The following is a 25,233-nucleotide window of genomic DNA, read 5'->3' on the forward strand; positions in this document are numbered from 1 at the left end:
ATGGTGTCACAAAAGTCTAATGGAGAGCACTTCCAGCCTCCTCTCCGGGCATCACTGGTATACAAAAATATAACAAGTTCTACCAACAGAATGTCACACTACATGCTGGATCAGTGATCTCCAAACTGTGAGCTGTACCCTCCCCCCAGGAAACGTGGAGAAATGTTCGGGGGAGTGTGCTGAGGCCAAGCCAGGTCACAAGGGGATGGGGACAGATCAGCTGCAAGCACCTCTCTGCCACCAGCTCTGCCTCGGCACTGGCCCTGGCTGCCAGCCCCAACCCTGGCCTGGCAGTGTGTCTGATCCTGGCTCTGCTCCCAGCCCCCCTCCCCCCATATAAGCCCCTGGTCCCAACTGCAGCCCCGCGTCCAGCCATAGGTCCCACTTCAGCTCTAGTCTTAATTGAGGCCCCATTTCCAGCTATTTTGCAGTTCCAGTACAGCTCGCAAGAGCCTCCTTTCCACGTGGCTGAAGCCCTGAGCCGAGGCAGACACGTCCTGGTTCTCCAACTTCTGCAGATTGTCACATAGGTCTCGGAGTGTAAATTTGGCCATTCCTGATCAAGTTATGCCAGCAATCAAATATAGGCGCAAATCATTTCAGTTGACGTAGACATACCTGGTTTGTTCAGAGTATGATATCTACCTATCTAAGGGTCCAAAGCCAAAGAGATAAAATAGTATTCTTTCCATTGACTTCCCTGGGGTTCCAGAATGCACCAACATATGTCTCCAATAAACCGTCAGCCCTCATGCATGTGTGCACACACTCACACGCACGCGCACAGAGCAGGTACAAAACCTGGACCTGCAGAAACTAGAGAATACTGACAGCCAGCTTCAAATCAAGCTCAAAAAGTTTCCATGCGGTTTACCCGACATAAATATTTCAGATAATATATACTAGTTGTATCTATTCTATGGGACAAAATACTTTCATAAGATATGAGATCTGCCATCTACATTACACTGGACTCACTGGCCAGGATTACTTTCTGATCAAGATTTACATATTAATGGAAATAAAAGGGGGGAAAAAAACTATAAAAGCAAAGTTTTTCTGTCCTTGGATTGGTCTCTTTAGGTACAATCAGAAAGCACCTAGAGGGTTAAACCCATTATATAACTGTGTAATAATATGCACTCATGGATCAAAATAATGCAGTCTTGCATTCAGGACTGAAATTAGCCAGTTTAATTTCACTAGCATTATATCCACTGTCTTCATCCCTCCATACTGCTTCACCACAACTGCATCATTAACTTCCAATATAGACAATCAAACCCTATCATTCTGATTCCACACATTTTCATCAAAATGTACTTGTAATTTACTTATCTTCTGCCATTCGCATCAGTTTCATATTAAAATGGAAAAGGTTTCAATCTTCTTTCCCCACCTTTAATTCAATCACCCGGCACTACTGAGTTAAAATGATTCTCCATAAGACATCAGACATAGCTGATACTTGGTTAGACTAATTCAGGAGATAGCATGCCCAACAAAGAAAAATGGTAGAACTAACAAATAGGAATAATGAATAGTATTTCTGAAGTTTTGCTCCATCAGTACAAACTGAATGGCTTTCTACTATCAGAAGAATGACTGGCAGGCAGATAGCCCATCTACAAAACCACTATCTCCCTGCCCTGATGATGCGAATTCAACTTCCCAAATCAATCCACGGGGAAAAATCCTGGTTACTGTACTTTCATTTACTCCAATGAGGAAAAAGTTTAGAGTCAAGTGCCAGGCCAGAAGGGAATAGTCTAACTTTCTGTGTCACAGAGAAACTCACTGTCCGTGTGGTAGATACTATTTTTTTTTTAAATTTAATTCCTGACTTTTCAGGGAAGCATTGTTGCTCACAAATAATGCCTACAGGCCACATTTCTTTAGCCAGTTTGGGAGATGGGACCTTACGATATTAAATGGGCTGTCAATGGAAGATGAAGCAAGGCCAACTTTGCCAGTAATTGAAGACCCATAAAATGCACTTTAACCAAACTGGAGTCAGTAAAATTGAGGTCTCTCCCCTTACAGATATTTTTTAGGATTCAAAAGCCAAGCCACTAGAGAAAGGGCCAGAGGAGCAGTGACTAATGGACTGAGAAAGCCAGTCATAATGAAGCTTGCCGCTACAGCTTCCAAACATTTTCCTCATCTCATGAAGAGTTTTCCTTTTAAGCAGGTCAGACATATTGAGTTGTTTCATGCAGACTAAGGGTGTGTCTAGACTACGGAGTTTTTTTTTTTAAAAAGTGGCTTTTTTCGAAAAAACTTACCCTGCATCTAGAGTGCTGTCGCATTCTTTCTAAATTAAATCGAAAGAATGCGGCGGTTTTTTGATATTGGTAAACCTACTTTTACGAGGAAGAACGCCTTTTTTTGGAAGAGCTCTTTCAAAAAAAGGAGTTCTTGAACGCAAACAGGGCTTTGTCGGAAGTGAACGTCCAGATTGCCTGGGTACTCTCTTTAGAAAAAGCAGATCGCTTTTTCAAAAGTCTTGTGGCTGTCTAGACCATCTCTTTCGAAAGAGGCTTGTAATCTAGATGTACCCTAAGGCTGTTGTCTACTCTCAGAAGGTTTGGCGACAAAAGTGCTGTCAACGTGCAAAACTAACCAAAAGTGAAAACCAGTCAAACCTTTGTGGCAGTCCAAAGGCAACAGGCTGCACTAGTTTGTTGGAGGGGAGGTATGAGGGCAGTAGGGAAAGCAGGCTCCTGTTCCCTGAGCAGGCTGCTGGAGACTGCTGCCCAGCAATGAAGACAGGATGGGACCTGGGACTCAGAGCTGGCCTGCAGCAGCAGGCTCATGGGACACCTGCAACCCGGGAGGGCCTGCTGGTCCATTATAAAAGGCAAGGAGAGGGAAGGAGAAGAGGGACATACTGGAGTAGAGGAGGAAGCACAGAGTGAGGCCAGCTATATGTGGCAAGCAGGAGAGGTTTTCTCCAAGACGCCAGGGAGAAAGGATTGTGGGAGTGGCTGGGGAAGTGGCCCAGGGAGAGGCTGCTATTCTGTGGGGATAAGGGCAAGAGCCCCACTAGTGCCTGCTACCTAGGGCCCTGGGCCAGCATCTGGAGTAAGTGGGTGGGACCAGGTCCCTCCCCCAGAACCCTCCCTATGCCTGGCCGTCTGCCACCAGGAAAAGAGGGACTCTTAGGACCACAGAAGGGTTTTTCCCTCCAAGCTAGTGACCAGCAATGACGAAAGTGGCTCAAGTGGGGAATCCTGGCCTGAGAAAGAAACAAAAGGCAGTAGGAGGATTACCGTGTATTGGAACATCTGCCAGGAAGTGCAGGACTTAGGGGGCACAAGCAGAGCTCCGCCACACCAGTTTTTTTGCCTGCCATTGTCAACATTTCAAGGCCACATTGCTAGCAAGCATCCCACAGTGCACTGTTGTGGGGAAGGCAGAGCTGATCCCTGTGCTTCTTGGGATTCCCTCGTACCTCTGTGAGCTCTCCATGCTGAGAGCTCTCACAGCCGTCTCTCCACCCTCCCACTGCAGCAGCCATCTGCCTGCCACTGCGTTCCTAACACAAGGCAGAACAGCAGCACGGAAATTCATTTGCTTTTCATTTGTTCCCCAAATTTTGCAGCTCACTCAGCTGTCAGATACCTACTGGAGCTTTGAAAGGGCAGGGGTGCATGCCTGCAGGACAGCAGAGATCACTGAATACTGAACAGAGTTATCAGGGCAGGCATTGTGGGATACTGGTGGAAGCCAGCTCTCTCAACAAAATAAACAGCAGTGTTTACTCTGGCTCTTTGTCATCAATAAAGGGACGGGAAAAGAACGGCAGGCTTGGAAGTTTGTCACCAAAATTAAGTGGTTTTATTGACAAAAGGTGCATGGTAGTGTAAACACTCTTGCTGTTTTGTTGCCAAAAGGCTTTTTTTGGGGCGGAGGGGGGCAACAAAACACGCTATTGTAGACAAAGCCTAAGATGGGCTCTGAGCTAAAATTATTGGACAAATCAGGTTCCTAAACCTGGGAGGTAGGTGGGGGGCAGAATTAAAATTTCTTTCTAAGCCTTAGCCTCAATGTGTTTGTCTGCAGGAGAAGGCAGAACAGCACACCTACCAAAGTGATTAAAAGGTTCTGAGATCATACCCAGATTGTAAGTTCTGTCTCCTATTTGCTGCAAAGTCACATACTTGCCTTTGGTGCTACATTAATCAGAAATTAAATGCTGGTTTACCAGTGACAGATACTGGTTGTCTGTGGGCGGGACTGAACCTGGGATCTCTGAAACCAAATGCATGAGCCTCCCTGTTGCACCAAAAAAAAAAAAAAAAAAAAAAAAAAAAAAAAGACATGTGTGTCTGAGCTAAGAGTGCAGCATGTTCATTAATTTCTAAGTGGTCTTGGTGCCACTGAAAGGCGACAGAGCACCACACCCAGGAGGTTACACTGGCCAGAAATACAATTAAATAATTAGAGCCGGTCACAGTGGCAGTAGATCTATGAAAGAGTTGTGCCTCATAAATCCCATTCATTTCTCAGTGTGGCACACAGTGAGCCACGGAGATGAAGGCCCAATTCACCATGTGCAGTTACTTTCACTAATCCAATGTGAGCACATAATGTTACCAAATCCGTGTGGTTAAGTTCTATATCCCTTTTGCACACGAGGAAAGGGCTACAAATGGCGCTAGGTAACGCAGATAGTCTGCATATGTGGTGCAGCTCAAAAGGTGGTTCTTTAGTCAAGGACAGGGAATGAGCGGTCTTCCTACTCTGCATCAGTAAATCTTTTCTACAGTCTGCATGGCATCTGAAGTCCCGAGTCCTTAAGATAATTTTTAGTTCTGAGCCCACATCCTCAACATTAATGTTTCTGAGGGAAGATTCCTCTTAGATTTCCACAGAGGAAAGTAAGCAGCACAGTAGTGCAAGGTTCAGAGACCAGAAGCACTGATCATGTCTGTGCTAAGTAGGGCATGTGTCCTTTAACAGCTTGATGAGGAATGCCTGCATTTTCCTCCTCCCTTAAACTCAACTCCTCCTCAGACCTGAGGCCTCTATTCAGCAAAGGGAAGGTATGAAGAGTTTATTCTCTTTCTTTCATTGTCGGCTGGTTCCATCTAAAACAGGGTAGGTGCAATTGTCACACAACAGTGCATTCCAAGTCACTCCCATGGATGAAAAACATTATATATTCAGATCAGAACATGGAGGTAAGCACTCTTCCCACTTCATATTAAAAGTCCACACATGGCTTTATTTCACTGTTCTCGGCCCCTTGACTTCCAAGCCTGTTTTCCTCTGACAAATTAAAGCGATGACCAACTTCTCTTGGATTCTGCAGACAACAAGGAAGTGAAACTATTCTGAAATGTAGCCATTAGAGACACATCAAGTGACAGATACTTTCAGCTTCTCTAATGGACCTTGTGCCTGTCAATCACCACTGTAGGACAAGAAGTCGATATGTCATGACGGATGCAGGAGGAGCAAAGAATGGTGGAATGGTTTCATCAAGCCAGGACATCTGATACATAGTATACGCATATTACTTAGATCAGCTTTCAAGGGTTTTTATGGAAACTCCGTGTATAACCAAGTGGTTTCTTAAATGGCTAAGTAGCTGGGAAAACAGTTTAAAACGAACCAAATATTAAAATAGCTTACCTGGGCAAAAAAATTCTTCCCAGCTGGTGGGAGACAAGATAGAACTTGCATGTTTAGCTGACAGAGCATTCTTCATAAAGTGTTTAAATTATTTCCCATTTTCCACCCCCATTTCCATTTGCTGGTAGGAGGATAGAATAACTAATATTTTAACTCATCAGGATGCTCAAATATACTTGTCATAATGATGCTACTTGGAAAACTTTAGGCCGTGAAAGAAAATTGAAACATTTATGATTACTAATAAGAGAGAATATATGACACTTAACAAAATTACAAAGTTAGATAAAGTTCCTGCCCCAAAAAGAGTTTCTGAAAAAAGGACGCCATGAATCATCTAAAATAAAACCCATCCTTTCCTTTTATCCTTACCTCAATAGTCTATATTCCAAACAGCCTATACGAGGAAAAAAAAGTAGTAAGACAATATATAATAGTATAATACAATTGACAAGTACTTTATCTAAACTGAATTCTCCATTGAAACTAATAATTACAACCTGATATCTTCGTTGAGACACCAATGCAATCGAGTGTTCAAACACGGTGTGCCTCCTTATCACAACTCTAAGTAAACATGTGATATTCTTCAGCTTACCTAGTGAGCTTACAAAGTCAAGAAAGCCCTGGATGTTTTTGACATGTGGAATACTCAACACGCCGCTGCAGACATCAATTAGTACTGACAAATGTATGTTAAACACAACCATAATTGTCAGATATATCTGGAAGTATATCTTACCATGGATCACCCCTCTCTGTGGGCACAATTAATACTAATAGACCCTAAAGTGCTCCTGTTCACAGGAACTCATTAGAAAGCCAAAGGTGGCAAGAAACATGATAGCACCTAGATAGTAAAGTAAAGAGCACATTTAGAAATGCCTAATTAATAAAAGGGGGACAATCCAACAAGTCACTGCTGATTTCTCTTTAAACGTATTTAACACATCGAGGGTACGTCTAGACTACATGCCTCTGTCGCCAGAGGCATGTAGATTAGGCAACCAGACATAGGAAAATGAAGCGGCGATTTAAATAATCGCCGCTTCATTTAAATTTACATGGCTGCCGCGCTGAGCCGACAAACAGCTGATCAGCTGTTTGTCGGCTCAGCGCGATAGTCTGGACGCGCGGGTGCCGACATCAAAGGTATTTGTCGACCACCCAGGTATGCCTCCTGGGATGAGGTTTACCTGGGTGGTCGACAAATACCTTTGATGTCGGCACCCGCGCGTCCAGACTATCGCGCTGAGCCGACAAACAGCTGATCAGCTGTTTGTCGGCTCAGCGCGGCAGCCATGTAAATTTAAATGAAGCCGCGATTATTTAAATCGTCGCTTCATTTTCCTATGTCTGGTAGCCTAATCTACATGCCTCTGGCGACAGAGGCATGTACTCTAGACGTACCCCTAGTTAAAAGTTAATTTAATCACTGCAACTCAAAGATAGAAAAGAATTTGATATAATCTATTCTTCTACCAACATAAGACTGTTTCATATAGTATTTTAATAGTCCAAGTTTAGTTTTAAATGTCTAAGCAAGGGATTTTTCCCAGCATGGTAACAGATCTCACTATTAGAACGTTGTCTTATTGCCTCTAAATCCTGATTTCCAGAATGGACGGGGACACATTTGAAATTAGGAACTTTGGGGTTTTATTTTTAAAAATCTAAATTTCAGAAAAATTCAGAAACATGGAGATCGCTAGTACGGCCAAGTCATTGAAATGTCTCCCTCTTAGGTTTCCAAGATACTTCCCATTACAGTAAAACCTGTGTTATCCAGCACACACAGGCAGTAGGGCATTCCCGTTAGCTGAGGGTCCCATAAACCTAGGAAAAACGAATGAATAATAGTAAAACTAAAGTTTTTAATATTTGTAGTTTTGTAGTGTGAGGCAGTTGGTCTCACATTTTTATTGTGAGTTAAAGATGATTAAACCAAGCCACGCCTGTGCTCCTGAAGATGTGACAGTATTGTGGCTGGGGGCAATGACAGTTAAAGTTCTCTGGTTAACAGAGTGCCAGATAACAAAGCTTTGACTTCCCAATTGATGATCTATGACTAAGTTTCTGAACCCCCATTGCTATGTAAGTGCCAGGAATGATTATAAAATAGGACAGAGTAACAGGTGTCCAGCAACAAAGCAACAAATTAGGAAATCATAACATCTGGAAGTTACTTGGCTGCATAACAGCCAATAAGTCACTTTTGTGCCACAGTTTTCCTACACATAACGTGGACATAAAAAAGGCTCAAGTTTGCAAAGTTCTTTGAGTTCTAGGGACAAAAATGCACTATGTTTATTCAAAGCATTATTTATTTTGTGACTCCACCAGGTAACCGCTAGAAAATGAGAAACATTAGCCATAAATGGCCCAAATAAATGAAATATCAGTATCAGTGAGTGTACAAAAGAACAGCCACTTTTCAGTGTATTGGAATGTAATAGCCAATTAAATTACAACAACATTGTAATAGCTCCCTTTCTTCTACAAAAATCATAGAAACTATGTGATAGAATTTTCTCTGTACCCAGGTTATCAAAGTTTCCTTAACCTTGGTGTAATTATTGGCTTTACATACATAATTTTAAAAATTTGTTTTAAAATGTTAACTCACTTTAAGAATTGATATCATGAAGAAATTCTCCCACCTCACCATTGGGTAAAAGCATTATTTCTTATTTCACATGCGTGGCAGCTCAGCCCCAGCATACAGAGCTCCCATCAACACACACCTGGTCATGCGTTACTTATTACTTACTTAACCTGGGGTTATTTAAAATGGGTATCTTTCATCCAGCTGCAGGAAAGGCAGCAAGTACACTATAAACCAATTATTATCTAAATTACTGCTTTTCCATGTATTATCAGCACATCTGCTATTAAAAGAGAAATATATAGTTATAGTCTAGGGAAGAGGCCATTTGAAAGCATTTATATACTCAAACACACAAAGAAAGTGACATTTGATACATTTATTCATACATCTCTAGATGCCACTAAGGTGCAATGAATACACAGCATTTCCACAGGAGACTTCAACCAGTAGCTGCTGATGACAATTAAGTCAAACACAACTACCCAATCACTGCAATTAAAACTCCCAGAGAGAAACATGGGAAGAAATCCAAGCTCATAATCACTTACAATATTTTTATATTGTTTAAGAGAATCCAGTTACAGCACATCAAGTCGTTGTTACTATACTGTCAAGCAATTAGACTGAAATCTGAAAACACTAATGAGATCTTCAAAAAGTACTTAAACCATACCCATTACTTAGAGGAAACAAATTTAGTGTGGTTTTTCCAACTAACTTCAAGTGAATTGCCACAAGCTGAGTTATAAAAGAGGTTTATGATGGAAAAAACATCTGGTCTCATGACAGATTTCACAGCACACAGGGTATCTGGATGGCTCAGGGGATTGGTAATAGGATGCAGAGCTTTCCAGCATTAGATGTCCATTGAGCTCTCTCTCAGTTGGCAGTGACTACAAGTTGTTACCATTTGATAGCCTGTGTAAAATAGCTTTGAGGGACTCAGTCAGTTCCTAGTGTGTAAATATTTACATCATACACAAAAATAAGCCCATCCTAAGAGTACTAACATGCAACTATGTTAGCAAACTCACTAGCGAAGCCAAGGCCTGAACACCATTGTCACCCCGAAAAATAACATCTTATGGCCAACAGTAAGAAACAATATGTTACACACCTCTCACTATTCATCAAGATGTACTGCACATGTATATTACAATGCAGGTATGTGCGCACGCATGAAACGTGGGCACCAATGCTGGAGAATTTTCCTTAGTGGTACCTATCAAGATGGCTTCTCCCATCAATAAGCTTGAACTGTTGGAGTAGCACAGGAGATGTCACTGTTCCCCATGCTCACCAGCTATATAGACAGAAGACTGATGTCTAAGGCTGCAAATCCATCCCCTTGAATATGCTCAGAAATTCCCATTAGAAAATGAAAACAATTTTCTCAAACACAAAAAGTTCATCCAGAACTATATTCAATCAAATATGCAAATGAAATTATCAGGACAGACAGTAAGCCTGGACAAGCATGCAAACTGATCAGGTTTTCTCACCGTGAGCTCCAGCAGCCCTAAGATCCTAGTTAATTGAGCTGAAAATCAAACAAAGACACTGTTTGTGGGTTCTGGGACATAAGACTGCATAAGACCAAAAGAACATAAGAACGGCCATACTAGGTCAGACCAAAGGTCCATCTAAGCTTAAATTGCAGCAAGGCAGGTTTAGGTTGGACTTAGGAAAAACTTCCTAAATGTCAAGGTGACTTAACAGTGCAATACATTGCCTGGGGAGGTTGTGCAATCTCCATCACTAGAGATACTGAAGAGCAGGTTGGATAAACATCTATAAGGGATTATCTAGATGGTGCTTGGTCCTGCTGTGAGGGTGGGAGACTGGACTTGATGACCTCTTGACGTCCCTTCCAGTTTTAGTATTCTATGAGTCTAGCCCAGTATCCTGTCTTCCAACAGTGGCCAATGCCCGGTGTCCCAAAGGGAGTGAACAGAATAACCAACCATCAAGTGGTCCCTCTCCAACGGGCATCATTCCTCCCTCTCCTGGCTAATAGCCATTGATGGACGTATCCTCCATGAACTTACCAACCTCTTTTTAAAATCCTGTTAAAGTCCTGGTCTTCACAACATTCTCCGGTAAGGAGTTCCACAGATTGACTGTGTGTTGCATGAAGAATACATTCTTTGTTTTAAATCTGATAACTATTAATTGCATTTGGTAACACTTAGTTTCTTGTGTTATGGGAGCAAGTAAATACTTTTTCCATACCTACTTGCTCCACACTAGTCATGATTTTATAGATCTCTATTGCATCCCCCCTTTGTCGTCTCTTTTCTAAGCCCATTCGAAACCCCCTAACCATTTTGTTGCCCTTTTCTGAACTTTTTCCAATGCCAAGATTTTTTTTTTTTTTTAAGTGAGGTGTCCACATCTGCATGCAGTATTCAAGATATGGGTGTACCATGGATTTATATCTATCTTATGCTCTTTGCATTTACTGTACCTTTTTCTCACCCTCCCAAGAAAGATTGATTCACCAGGTGACTGAGATTGCAAGAGAATGAGCCTAAGCCGTGAGAATAAAGCGACTGTGTGATATGAACACCAGGCTCACAACACACAGCACCTTGGATTTGCAAGTCATTTGCTCTCAGTTTATCAACCATGTTCAAAAGACTGTTACGGGGCTTGATTTGCTGAGCTGGTAGGAAATGAATTGCCAGGGTGACATGCTTAAGAAAACGTGAAATAGGAGAGTTAGAGAGGGCAAGATTTTGAGTAAATCAACCATGAGAACAAGTAATTAAACTTCCAAGTCCCAGGTCTCTGCACTCCAACATATGTAGAATGCAACCATCTGTCTTCTCAAATCTTCTTGGAGACTACATACATGATCCACCCCTACCATCTCCAATTCTTCCACAGACCACTTCATTCTTTCCGGGAGCTAAATAAAATTCATCTCTGGGTTTTAAAAACCCCGCAAAAGCTTGTTCCAGTCTGTTGGGGAGCTTCTCTCAATCGCTGGTCTGTGTCCACTCATTTACTCTTGTTCTCCTTTTTCCCCATCCCCATTGCTGCCGAGTCCTTCTCCTCCTAAGTTCCTATATCCAAAACAAACATCTCGTATCTATCCACCTTATCCACTTTCTTTTCCTGTAAGATCTCATGAGAAAATACTCCAATAATACTGTATTTGAAATATTTTCTTAAGAGTCTAGGTCAATTTGACTTTCAACTATACTGAAGCACCTAAGTCAAATAGGCCTATATTTTAGAGGGATTTTGATTCCTAAGAATTTAAATTATTTTTAAAACCAGGTTCCTGAACCACTTAGGCTTTACAATGCCTAAGTACCTTTAACATGTGGGCCATAAGCACTTTTGAAAATGTTTTTCTCTGTATCGTCAGAAGAAAGGGGGAAGTAAATTAACTTTTCAGTGTAACATCTAACTCTGTGAATTGTTTCAGGAATTAAGCAACATGAGAGATGTTATACAAAAACAAAGTTGTAATGTAAATTTCCAAATATCTTGTGCGCACAGATACACAGTACATTATACCTCAAATTCGCATACAGGCTGCAATGAACAACAATTAATATAAAGTTGCATAGGTATTTTTTTAATCCTGTAATACGATAAGGATTATGTTCCCCCAACAGTCTTCCCTTATCAAGAACAACCCTGGACATAACCACTTCCAAGCCTGAGTTAGTAATTCAAACAACAAGCCACGCAAGCCTTTCCAGCATCTATCTTGTTTTATGCTCTGTGGCAGTCGCCTTAGCTTTGAATTCAATGATTTATTACTATATAAGCTAAGCTTCTGATAAGATTATGCTGCCAATTTGTGCCCTCTTTGTGAACAGAGGTCTCCTTGAACCCAGGTTTTGGATTAAATGCATCGAATCTCAATTAAAGGGTGACCTTTTACAAGACAAGGGAAATGTTAATTCACACTCACCTAGATGGCTTTAACCCTAACTGAAAGCAGGGCTCCTGCCACTCTGTCACTGTAATATTTCATTCCAACATTATCAGATAGATCTCTTCAGTAAACATGAAAGTCAGTCAGTCAAAGCAAGAAGAGGGAAAAATGCAAATGCTTATAGAGCTGATACTGGTGCATTTTTAAAAATACCTCACCAAAGTGATCTGGGTAGTTTTTGTGTCCTTTACTTCTTTTTTTTGTATGAATTCCATGTTGGTAAAAAGTATTGTTCTTCTAGGGCTAAAGCACAAGTAAAAAGACATCGGATCTCTTCTAAGGAAAAGCCCATGGAATGGTGTAAATGAGGACTGCAGGGCAGTAGTAAAGCTGAGGCAGGAGGAAGCTCAAACAGTACCCGCCCACATTCTCCATTGCTCTTCTTAGTTCAAACCCTTCATTTGTAGAGATCAGAGAAATCCTGAAGACGAATTCTTTTTGAAGGGATTGTTTTTTAATTTCAGACTAATATGTAGAAATGTGTGGCAATATAAATCAAATTTCCTTTAAAAAAAAAAAACAAGCACTATCACTTGAGCTACCAACTCATTGTCAACCAACCAGAGCCATTTGCCCACTGCTAGCAAAATGTTTTTGTCTTCCTCTATTGAGTATATGATAGCAAATTCAGCTTTTGGGTCTCGGGTCATCTAAATGTGCCTAGCAGAGAAATCCAACATAGGAAACATCAACTTTAAGTCTTGTTGATACCTACTCAGTCTGTACAATTAAATCCAAACAAGTTGGAAAATGGTAAACGCAACCTGAAAGAACTAAAAGCTATACCAAATGATCATGTCATTATTGTTTTGTTAAGTACTTGGAGTAGTGAGAAAGTTCCTGATCTTACAAGGGAGAATTTGTGACAACACAGAAACATCTTGATTGCATCTGTTACTTGCAAGACAAGAGTTCAAAAAGATATCCACAGCGTGGGCGGGAGCACTATATACAATAACTCAAGCAAATAAGATGCCCCAGAGCTCTGAACTAATTCACAATCCTGATTTAAAAACCATGAAAGCAGATAATTCATACTAGCACAGTGACTCGAGAATGAATTGAACTTTTAAAAAAAGCAATAATTCTAGATGCAGCTATTAGAATGAGTTGAATCCTTGTGCTGGAAGTCTTTTAGATGAGACATAAATCAGAAGTCTCAACCCTATGTAATCATTAAAGATCCCACTGTTTTGTCTGTAAGAGTAGGGTTATTAGCCCCAATGTTCTGGGCAAATTCCAACTCAGGAATTAAATTCAGTTTATCTGTGTTCCTGTTGCACTCTGTATCCTTTACTTTACCTCCTGAACTGGCGTATGGAATTGCTGTGCACTGTTTAACAACTGTCGTACTCCTCTTGACATGGATGTCTTTCTGTGATGTGTCAAGTAACCTCTTATGTATCTGTCACATCAACCTACCTCATGGGGTGTTGTGAGATTTAATTAAAGTACTTAGAATTCTCCAAGTGTAGGTACTATAGAAGTGCAAACTATTTTTTGTCACAAAGGCCAACAAGGAGACATTTGCCATGAGCTAAGTCAGAGGTACTCAGAGATGTGCCATGATATCTTAGTAGCAAACAATAAGGAGGGCACAATCAAGCAGTATTCCTCAATGGTACAAAGAAGGCTTTGCAGTGAATGGTCGGCTAAACGGCAACATATTCACAAATAGGTCCATGTTATAACACAGTACTGAATTAACCAAGGTTGGAAGGCAAATTTAATGCCACCATCAATGTCTTTATTCTTCACTCAAGATTGGCCTGCAGTCCATGCTCATTCATGTAGGAATGGATATGCTTTTACAGATGGAAGGGATATTAAAGGAGACTGACACAATACTGTGTCTCAGCATAGGGCATGAAGGGCCAGGTTGGGTCAATAAATCATGCTCATAAGACACATAGCTATTGCAAGCCACGGTACGTGAAACACTTCTCTACCACACACCAGACAAAAAAGAGTACACTTATTTCAGAAGAGAGAGTGCGAGTCCAAGAGGTTAATGAAAAAAAGGAAACTTTATGAAGCTAAAAAGACCAAGATGCTTTTACATATTGCCATCAGAGCAGCCCCGTGACTGACTATCAGAAACACTGCGGTGTTTGCAGGCTGTGCTGAGGAAAGGTCATCATTTTCTTTCAAGAAAGAAAAACAACATTTACATGTTCCATTGGTTCAGCAGCCGGCAGGAGGGGCACATGCCGAACTATCAGATCAGCAAAACCAATAGCTGAATATTGACAGGTCCTTTTCATGATTCACTATCTAACCAGGCCTCTACATTCATTACTGTATAAGGGGTGTATGCATATTTGGAAGAAAAATCAATACCGGGAAGATCAGGGAAGGTGTTGCTGAAATGTATTAACTTTCACCCCCTGCTTTTTATAGCTATTCAAAGTCACCGATACCAAGATGGAATTAAATGACCCTTTTAAAATAAAACTAGACTCGCAGGACCGGTGGCCCCTAATTCTCTCCTCTGAGGTAAATTGCTAAATCATCGCTTTGGAGCATCTAATAATAAGCAGCGATTGATCCAACTTCAAACGAGAACCATTTCTTCTTAGTCTTTCCTAAGATTGAGACACAAACTGAGGAATGAAAAGATTCCGCAGCCCAAAATCTGACTTTCATCACCTTGCATCTCCCTGAACAGAGAGAACAATTCAACTAGAGATGGAAATGTTCGGTGTTTTACAACAGTGGCGGAGTTGCTTTACTTCTTATCACAGACACCTACGCCTGGCAAAGGTCAGACTTTAATAAGCTGCAATCCATGTCCTCGGACACCAACAGAACATCAGAAAATGGTTTAGGGAAAAAAAAACACAGCACACAGTGCGCACCTACTTAAAGCAACAGAGACAAAGCTGTGTATCTATTCAAAGGATCTCTTTCTCCTCCCCAAGGATATAAATATTTTGAATATTTAGCAACTGCTGAAGAATCTCAGATATCTATCTATTAGAAAAGGCTGTATAACAACAACAGTGCAATAAAAACCTGTTGCTGTGTTTCAAATGTAAAACATGCTGTAACTAAAATAGATGAAGAAAGCGATTTGCATAGCAAGCAGGACACTAATGAAGCACAGGGACCTCTCCGGCATCCATTTCTCCCTCCTCCTCCCCTTCCTTACCTCCCTCTGAATTCACTGTTTCCTTAATGGCAATCTCAGAAGCAAAATCAAGAAACAAATTATTTTCTTACACATAATCCCCCTTTTGCTGTCAAGTGTCTGACCCTGGTTTGATAATCTCATTTCCTGAGAATCAAAATGCTGGAAATGTAAGCTCCTAGAGTGTTAATTGCGGCCCTGCTCCATTGCTAATCAAAAAATTGGATGTTTTGCATGAAAATGCTGCTCTAATTAATTCTCAGTCATAAAGCGCCCTGGTTTTAATAACCCCTTTTTGATTGGATAGCCTTTGAAGAGACAGTACAGCTAATCCACTAAACTAGAAAAAACACACGCAGAGGAAATAATAAGTGGGCTTACAAGGTCTGAACCAGATGATTGCATTAATACCGTCAAGTCACAAAAAAGTGATTCTCTGTCCCCCACCTCCCCACAACCTCAGAACCACCATGATCCTCTGCACCCTGGGGAGACAAAGGCAGCCACCAGACAAAAGGTTCATTGCCTCAAATAATTTGTCCCTTCTTCACACCACTGACTTTCTAGATCTCAGACTCCCTCCCTCCCGTTTCTATTTTGGGGGATATATTTTTAACTGGGACTGTCCACTTGGCACACTGTCTCTTTTAGTGAGACAAGAATTCTGCCCCCACCCACAGTATCTGATTGACAACTTATTATCATACACGCCTCTAAAAGGTGCTGAACTGAATTTTCATTATCCAAAATGTCAAGATTCGTTTTTATCATCAGAGAATGCAGCTGGCCTCCTCAGACAGCCCTTTGGTTAATTCAAATGGAACAAGGCACCTACACATAACTCCATTTTTCCTGGGCTTCACCTAATGTACAAGTTTTAATTTACCACTTGTCACTCTGAGGTACCATTTGCTGCTGCTGCTGCCATCACTGTTTCTTCAGCTCTCAATGAGGAAAGAAAAATCTTAATTAGCAGCAGCTTGCTTTGGTTTCATTAATTACTAAAATAAATTACAAGGAATTTCCAACAGTACAGGTTTACTTGGAATAATACTAGTTTTCCTGTGCAAACCAGAATCATATTTATCCTTGGCATCTTTAACTTGTATTTACCATTGGACCATAATGAACACTCTATTCAGGTCCAAACCATACGAAGTGTATTGATTACAGATTGACACTGAAATTTTCCTATACCACCAACGAGCATCTATCTGAACCTCTGGACATGTATATAAATAAAATAGGACATCTCAATTTCCAGGCTCTGTTCTCTGATGGTCGCACTTATCTGCGCACCCCTTATATGAGCTCAAATTCTTGTAGCTCTGCTTTGGACACACTTATGGGGTAAAAATATTCTCTGATTGAGATCTTAAATGCACAAAAGTCAGAAAATTCTAAGTTAATGATCCTGCCACAGCAGTAACTCACTCAGCTAGATCACAGACCTACATGAAAACAACATCCTCCATACTTCAAGGGACGGATACATTCTTATTGTAAAGGATTATATACAGCTATTACAACTAATGCTACAGTTGATCTTTGGCACAAGGCTGAGACAAAGCAATATACAACACAGCATGAACATACTACCTCCCAATTTGGCCAGTTACACTCTTATCGAAACTTCAGTTTTGAATTATTTGACTTTTGTAAATGGAATTTTAAAATGGTGTTGCTGTAACATGGGGCTTTATTAGCCCCACCAAAAATCACTTGCATATGTGTCTGAAAATATCACAAGGGATTAAGCACACATGCTAAGGTTTAACCAGAACAACAGTTTTCCAGTACTAACCACTATCAAGTTGATGCTCAGCATAGCCTCCTTGCATTTACCACTTAACCAATGCCAAACATTACAGTAAGGTCCAAACCATAAGAAGTTTACTGATATATTGACATTGAAATTTTACAACTCCACCAGAGAGCATGCATTCACAGCATCACACCCTCAGCAATGCCTGGGACTTTCATAATACCACAGGACTGAAAGGTGCCTTGCGAAGTCATCTCGTCCAGTTTCCTTTGCCCACTGAAGGACTAAGAATTATCACGACCATCCCTGACAGGTGTTTGTCTAACTTCTCCTTAAACATCTCCCGTGACACATTCCACAACTTCCCTAAGCATTTCATTCCAGTATTTAACCACCCTGACTTAACTACCCTGAGGAAGTTTTTCTTAATGCTTAATATAAGCCACTCTTGCAGCAGTTTAAGCCCACTGCTTCCTGTCCTACCCTCAGAGGTTAAGGAGAACCTCCTTCTAATAACAACCTTCCACAGACTCAAAAGCTGTTATGTCAGTCTCAGTCTTCCCTTCTCCAGACTGAACAAGCCTACTTCTTTCCATCTTCTCTCACAGGCCACGTTTTCTAGACTTTTCATCATTTTTGTTGCTTTTCTCTGGGCTTCCTTCAATTTGTCCACATCTTTCCTGAAATGTGGCACCCAGAATTGGATACAGTACTCCAGATGAGGCCTTATCAGTACAGCAGAGTGGAAGAATTATTTACTGTTAGGGTTCTACCAAATTCACAGCCACGAAAAATGTATGTCAGACCGTGAGCTCTGGCCTTTCTGTGTGTGTTTGCCTTGCACTGCACAGATTTCCCACAAGAGACACGCACTTCTAAAACCGTGGTCCTGACCCAAAAGGGAGTTCAAGGGGGAGTCCTAAGTTTATTTTGGAGGGTCATGGTATGGCCACACTTACTTTCACACTACCTTTAGAGTTGGGTGGCCAGAGAGCAGTGGTGCCCCACTAGCAAAAGCACAGAACTAGGGGTGGCATGCTGTGGTTCTGCCACCCTGGCTTGTTTGCTACTGCCTTCAGACCTGGGTAGCCAGCAAATGGAAGCTGCTGAGTAAGGACTCCGCTTTGCAAGCAGCAGTACAAAGGTCAGTGAGGCAATACCATAGCACCCCATTCTTACTCAGGTGCTGCTGACGGTGGAGGCACCACCTTCAGAGCTGGGCTCCCTGCCCAACTCAAAAGGCAGCGCCACAGACAGCAGCAGCGCAGGACGGTAGCAGTACCCCAACGCCACACACAATAACCTTCCAACCCCTGCAAAACACCTTTTTGGGTCATAAGAACATCACAATGGCTGTACTGGGTCAGACCAAGGTCCATCTAGCCCCGTATCCTGTCTGCCAACAATGGCCAATACCAGATGCCCCAGAGAGTGGGAACACAGCAGCAAATCATCATGTGATCCCTTTCCTATCATCAATCTCCAGACAAACACAGAGGCTAAGGACACCATTCCTACCCATCCTGGCTAATAGCCACTGATGGATCTAACCTCTATGAACTTATCTAGCTCTTTTTTGATTCCTGTTAAAGTCCTGGTCTTTACAACAGGACCCTTACAATTACACCACCATGAAATTTTAGATTTAAAGAGCTGAGACAATGAATTTTACCATTTTTTTTCCTATGTCTGAAAGTGACCAAAATGAATGGTGAATTTCATAGGGCCCTACTTATGTCTTGCTTACAACACTGCTGCTAATATCTTCCAGAATGAGGTTTATTTTGCAACAGTGTTACACTGTTGGTTCATAGTTAGCTTGTCATCCACCATCACCCACCGATCACTTTTTCCAGGACTCCTTCCTGGGCAGTCATTTCCCATATTCCTTTCTAAATGGAGAACTTTGCATTTGTCCGAAATGGATTTCATCCTATTTCCTTCAGACCATTTCTCCAATAGGTCTAGATTATTCTGAATTTTAATCCTATCTTCCAAAGCATTTGCAACCACTCCCAATTTGATATCATCCACAAACTTTACAAATGTACTCTCTGCACCAGGATTACTCAACATGCGGCCTGCAGCCCATTTGTTCGCGGCCCACAATGCGGTTTGGGTTTACGCAGGGCTCAACACATGGCCCACAAGCGGGACCTTTTGAATATGGCCTCCACTGGGAGCATGCTCCACGACAGCGAGTCAATATCACAGTCTTCTGTTGATCTGCACTTTAGTGGTTAAATTCCTGGACTGTCATTGCTCATTAAAAGTGCTGTCATATGGGTGGAAATCAGAAAAATGTTGCATTTTATTAATAACAGCAGAACGGACTTCTATGGGGCCTGTGTCTTACGTAGTCTTGCCTTAATCTTTTTATTCATGCCCATCAGTGTGAAAGAAGCTATTTGCATAAATCTGCATATATATGCAACCACACTTCAGTTGCGGCCCGCGGCATCTGCTGTGAGTATCCCTGTGGTCCCCCGAGGCTTCCAAAGTTGAGTAGCCCTGCTCTATGCCATTATCTCAATCACTGATGAAGATATTGAACAGAATGAGACCCTACACTGATCCCTGGAAGCCTTCAGTTCTAATCCTGCTTCCGACTCAAAGATTGTGTCTCTATTCACCATCTCTAAAATGGAAAAGAGAGCAGTCCTGTGCCTCACTGCAATGCAGTGATGAAGTGTGAGTTCCTCAAGTATCCTGGTGATAGAATTACCAGAGACAGAGTGAGGCACTTCCCGGAACACTGAAGGAGCACAGCCATGCTCCAAGGAGTTTACACACTAGGGAATCATCAAACTAGAACATATTGATCATTATACATGGCACATGATTACAGGCTGAAATTTCAGAGAAACACCATTTGGTGAGAAGGTGAGTCATGCAGGCCTATCACTAGTGCACTAATGTATACATACACCGAGCCAGCAAGCACTAGAGTTGTGAGCAAGAAGGGTCTTGAAAGTCATGACTCCAGAGTCCTGAGCCTAACTCTGCTAGTCAGCCTTCACACTCCTTGGCCAGCACATTCTGTGCCTCAGGTTGCCCAGCTAGAAAGTGAGAATAAAAGACTGACCTGTAAAAGCTTTGAGATCCTCGGATGAAAGAAACGAAGGTCCAAACTTCTAAGAGGAGCTGAGCAGCTGCCAATTCTCACAACTGTTCAGCAGCTCTTAACAGTTCGTTCTTAAAAATCAAAGCCCCAGATGCACAACAACACTAGCCAAGTTGACCTTGATATGAACTGCTAGAGTCTGCACTGGCACAGATAACTGAGAGGAACTGGATGCTATTTTCCATGCTGATCAGTCCCCTCAAGGCTTGTAAGGATTTTCACAGCAGATCAAAGTTCTCTTACCAGTTGTGCTGATAAACTGAACCGAGACCACAGCTCCTACGAACATGTCAAACCACACCACTCCCTGCAGCGACAGGGACCCGAAGTCACACCTGATGGATTTAAGAGTCCATGACGAAAACACCTTGGACAAAATGATACTTTGCTAGAAATTATTAGCAGAACAGACATCATGGCATCTGCCACCTGATGAGAGGCTCCACAGCCTATCCACCTCTGGTACTCTGAGGGCAACACACACAGGAATAGCCATTGGTAAGGAAGATCAGCAGCTAAGTTTAGATTCCTTGCTCACATGTGTAAGACAACAAGGATATAACCCAGTGAATTTTCATCTTTGGCTGACACTTTTCCCCCGGCATTTTGTACTTACATCTTTTGAACCAGTTAAAAAAGTAGCTCCAACACTCCCCCACCACCACCTCTGCTGCTTCCTTCCCATTCCAGCCACATTCCACCCAAAATGAGCATTTGACTTTTGCCATGCAGAGCCAAATACATTCTGCCCCGTCACTGTGTTGCTGACAAAAGCTACAGAAACATGAACAGGCTGGAAACTGATCGGGGTTAGGACTGAGACTATAAGCACATATCGTGCCCAGCTAGCGTAAGCAAGTCCAGCGCTAGGTAAGTGCCATTAAGCATAACCATTATAAAAATACAGGCAGGCAATGGCACTGTCTAGAATCATTTCAACTAAAAGTTTTTAAAAAAGGAATTTTAAAGCTGATAAAGGAGAATATACATCTCCTAAAACAGTGTTTCTTAAACTGCGTTCCGCGGCACACCAGTGTGCTGTGAGGCAGTCGGAGGTGTGCCACAGAGAACAGAATTCAAAATAGCTGCCCTTAAAGGGGAAGATCACTTTTTTTCTTTTTTTCCCCTCCCTCAATAACTCCCTGCACCCCCCAACTTTTTTTTCTCCGCCCCTCCCCCCAACAAAAAATCCTTCGTGTTCCTCATTAAAAACAAAATATTGTTTGGTGTTCCACGGTATTAAAACGTTTAAGAAATACTGCCCTAAAGATAGGTTAAGTTGCTTGAGAACGCTTAAGGGAGACTGCTCCAGGCATAGCAGTAGCATGTAAGGAATGGGAAGAAAGGAGGGAGAATCACAAGACTTAACAAGCAAGAAAAAAGTCATAGATGTGGATAGAGATGAGAGGATGTATCCCTTTGTGTCGGAGTATGAAAATCTTGACTCATGTCATAGGAGATGGCAATTCAATGCAGTCAATAGGAGGATAGATTACATGGATTTGGTAAGCAATTCACTATTTAGCCAGAGGGTGTAAAAAAAATCCCATTTCCTGCTCATTTTTTTGGGTGTAAAAAAAAAAAATCCCAGCCTCTTTCCCTTATCCAGTGCTGCTGTTGGCTCTCAGAAAGCCCATTCATCTCCCTGATCCTTGGATCGCACTCAGGGTGGCATATTAGGAGGGAAAAACTTGCTGCCGAGAAGATCTTCCAAGGAACATACAGAAGAAAAGCTTGAAGTTCGGTTAATGCCATTTTGTTTTGAAAGAGGGTTTTATTTTCAGTTGCCATGAATCCCCAATGGTCAGACTGGCACTTGGGCAGGAACTGGCACTATTGGGTCTGAAATACTGCCGTGCACATGGCATGCGTCACCGCCCAATTCTGGAAGAGATCCTGTTGCGGGAAGATTAGGGATGAGCCTAAGAACGACCATACTGGGTCAGACCAAAGATCCACCTAACCCAGTATCCTGCCTTATGACAGTGGCCAATGCCAGTGCTCCAGAGTGAATGAACAGAACAGGGAACCATCAAGTGATTCATCTTCTGTTGCCCATTCCCATCTTCTGGCAAGCACTATTTCTTGAAGGTCTAAACCCAGCGAAGTCAGTGGAAAATGACTCAAGCCCTGGTTTTCTTCGTTTGTGTCTAAGCTGGGTACCTTGCACTGTATGCAAAGAGGACTTACGGGAATTCCGTCATTTAAAACAATGAAAACTTCATATTCCTCCCTCTGAGCTAAGCATGGCAGTCCCGAGCAATGCTCTGTGCAGCCCAGCACTGAGAACCCCTCCCCACAGGAGGAGCTGAAACTGTGGGAGTCAGAGAGATGCCGACGCTCCCGGACAGACCGAATGCCATTTGCTGCACTATGTCCAGTCCGAGAGAGTTGGTAACCCTGGAGCAAGGCAGGAAGTGAAACTCAGCTGAGAGCCTCAGGGGAGCAGGCAGGAGGCGCAGGTGGTAGCAGGTGATGAAGAAATCGCCACTTCTCTCCAGCCGTTGACTTTTCTGTGGGTCAGTGGCCCCCAACCCAAAAAAAGATTCCCCTCCCCTACAGTAGAGGCTCATGCTTTCAGATGCAGCGTTCAGTCCCAGGAGATAAACCAAGGCTATTACATGAGCATGTGCCAAAGTAGAAATAAATTTCAGGTAAGGAAAAAAAAAATCTTCAGTCTTCTAAAAGCATAGAGTAACTTTTTTTAAGTCACTGTTTTAAGAGTGCCCTTTTAAACTCACACCTACTAAGGTACCACCAAGACTCCGTGTTGTTTTTTCAATACAGCTGGGACACTCTTACAGTGGCCATGTCGCTACAGTAGGCCGAAGAAGAATGCTATCCCGTTCACATAATAAAACCAGCTCAGCGAGCAGAGGTAGTACTTACGCTGCCAAAATTTATGTCGCTCAGGGCTGTGTTTTTCTCATACCCTTGAACAACAAAGTTTTGTGGACATCCGGGCAAGTGTAGTCATGGTCAGAGATGATGGCCCTACATAAGATTTTCTAGAGGGGGACTTTTGGTTCTGCATGCATCCAGGCAGAGCCTGGCGATACTTTACAAACCCATCAAACGTATGAGCTGTCAAGCTCCCCACCTTGAAGTTCTCCACTCCTGCTGTAGAGCTCCCGTCTCTGCTCACGCAAATAGGCACTCATGCTAATAGCATGGGAGGATGACTCGAACCTGCAAATAAAAAGCATGCCCTGAGTCACACAGCTCATACTGCCTTTGCTACAGCCACAAAGGTTGAGATACTGGGTTAAATTAATTGAAAAAGTATTTGCTAATTAATGCCATCAGCTCTGGAAGCCTGCTAGGCACGTTCCAAAGGCGGAAGACCCAGCACAGAGGTGGAATCCAATCATAGAATCACAGAATATCAGAACTGAAAGGGACCTCGAGAGATCATCAAGTTCAGTCCTCTGCCTTCACGGCAGAACCAAGCACAGTCTAGATCATTCCTGAGAGATCTCTGTCTGACCTGCTCTTAAATATCTCCAGTGATGGAGATTCCACAACCTCCCTAAGCAATTTATTCCAGCGATTAACCACCCTGACAGTTAGGAAGCTTTTCCTAATGTCCAACCTAAACCTCCCTTACTGTGGTTTAAGCCTATTGCTTCTTGTCCTATCAGCAGAGGCTAAGGAGAACAATTTTCTCCCCTCCTCCCTGTGACACCCTTCTAGATACCTGAAAACCACTATCATGTCCCCATCAGTCTTCTCTTTTCCAGACTAAACAAGCCCAATTCCTTGCCTTAGACCTCATGTTTTCTAGACCTTTAATCGTTTTTATTGCTTTTCTCTGGACCTTCTCCGATTTCTCCACATGCTTCTTGAAATGTGGCACCCAGAACTGGACACAATACTCCGAATGAGGCCTATTCAGTGCGAAGTAGAGCGGAAGAATGACTTCTAGTGTCTTGCTCACAACACCCCTGTTAATGCATCCTAGAATCACGTTTGCCTTTTTTGCAACAGTGTCACACTGTTGACTCAAATTTAGCTTGTGGTCCACTAAGACCCCTTGATCCCTTTCTACAGGACTCCTTCCTAGACAGTCGCTTCCCATTCTGTATGTGTGAAAATGATTGTTCCTTCTTAAGTGGAGAACTTAGGAAGGAAGTAAACCGAACTCACACACTAAGCACACACTTTAGCTCTTCGCAAGGAAGTGCTGCAGCCAATGACGAAGACTCAATATTCCCCTGGGTAACTAGGAATAGCAACCCATTCAATTATGTTTGATTGTGTTGGGTCCCCTTCAGCCCATCTATCTCCTACTGCTGTCCACCATCAGACTCCCCCAGTCTCAGTTGACTTCTTACCATCCTTCCTCTTTATCCTTTCCCTTCTCGGCTCGCTTCCTTCCGTTTCCACTTCCCACTCCCTTCTCTTACTAATGCAATTATTTCCTCTCCCACACCTCAACCACAAGTGTTTCCAGCAAAAGAGACTGTAAACAAGTGTATAGTCAAACACGCTAAAAACTCCCAAGAACCAGCTTAACATGTGGAAACCCCCCGCCCGCATCATGTTGCTTGTACATCCATCCATCCCTTTCCCACATGGCATGGTTATGGCTTTTACTTGTTCAGACTGCCAGCTCTTCTCAGCATGGACACTGTGCATGTCACCATGACTGACTAGAGTCTATGATAATATCAATTAGCATTTCAATTGATACAGGGCCTTTCAGCTGAACAGCTCTAAGTTTTTTATAAGGCATTCATCAGTCAAGTGACGCAACCACCTTGTTACAGGAGCATTGTACTCACTTCGGAGATGGGGAAATTGAGGCTCAGAACAATTAAGTGACCTGTCTAAGTGACACCAAGTCAGTCTCAGAATCTTAAGAATAGAACCCAGAATTCCCTTTTTCCCCTGGTACTGTTACATCACATCCCCGCTTCTAAGTGACCCTCCAGCACAAATACCCAGTATCTACAAAATTAGCTTCCAAGCAGATATGCCAACTACTCGCACATGTACAGCTCTATCAGTC

At 42.4% G+C, this 25,233-nt stretch overlaps 1 protein-coding gene across 1 annotated transcript in view; it reads right to left on the bottom strand.

Moving 5' to 3' along the window:
- EXOC4 (exocyst complex component 4) overlaps nt 1-25,233 on the bottom strand; it is a 626,684-nt gene that overhangs the window by 449,320 nt on the left and 152,131 nt on the right. Inside the window, exon 9 of the mRNA XM_075925646.1 lies at nt 23,323-23,411. Within this exon, the coding sequence (XP_075781761.1) occupies nt 23,323-23,411 (89 nt within the window). The remainder of the gene's footprint in view (nt 1-23,322; nt 23,412-25,233) is intronic.

Source organism: Pelodiscus sinensis, chromosome 1, assembly GCF_049634645.1.
Source record: "Pelodiscus sinensis isolate JC-2024 chromosome 1, ASM4963464v1, whole genome shotgun sequence".
NCBI lineage: Eukaryota > Metazoa > Chordata > Testudines > Trionychidae > Pelodiscus > Pelodiscus sinensis.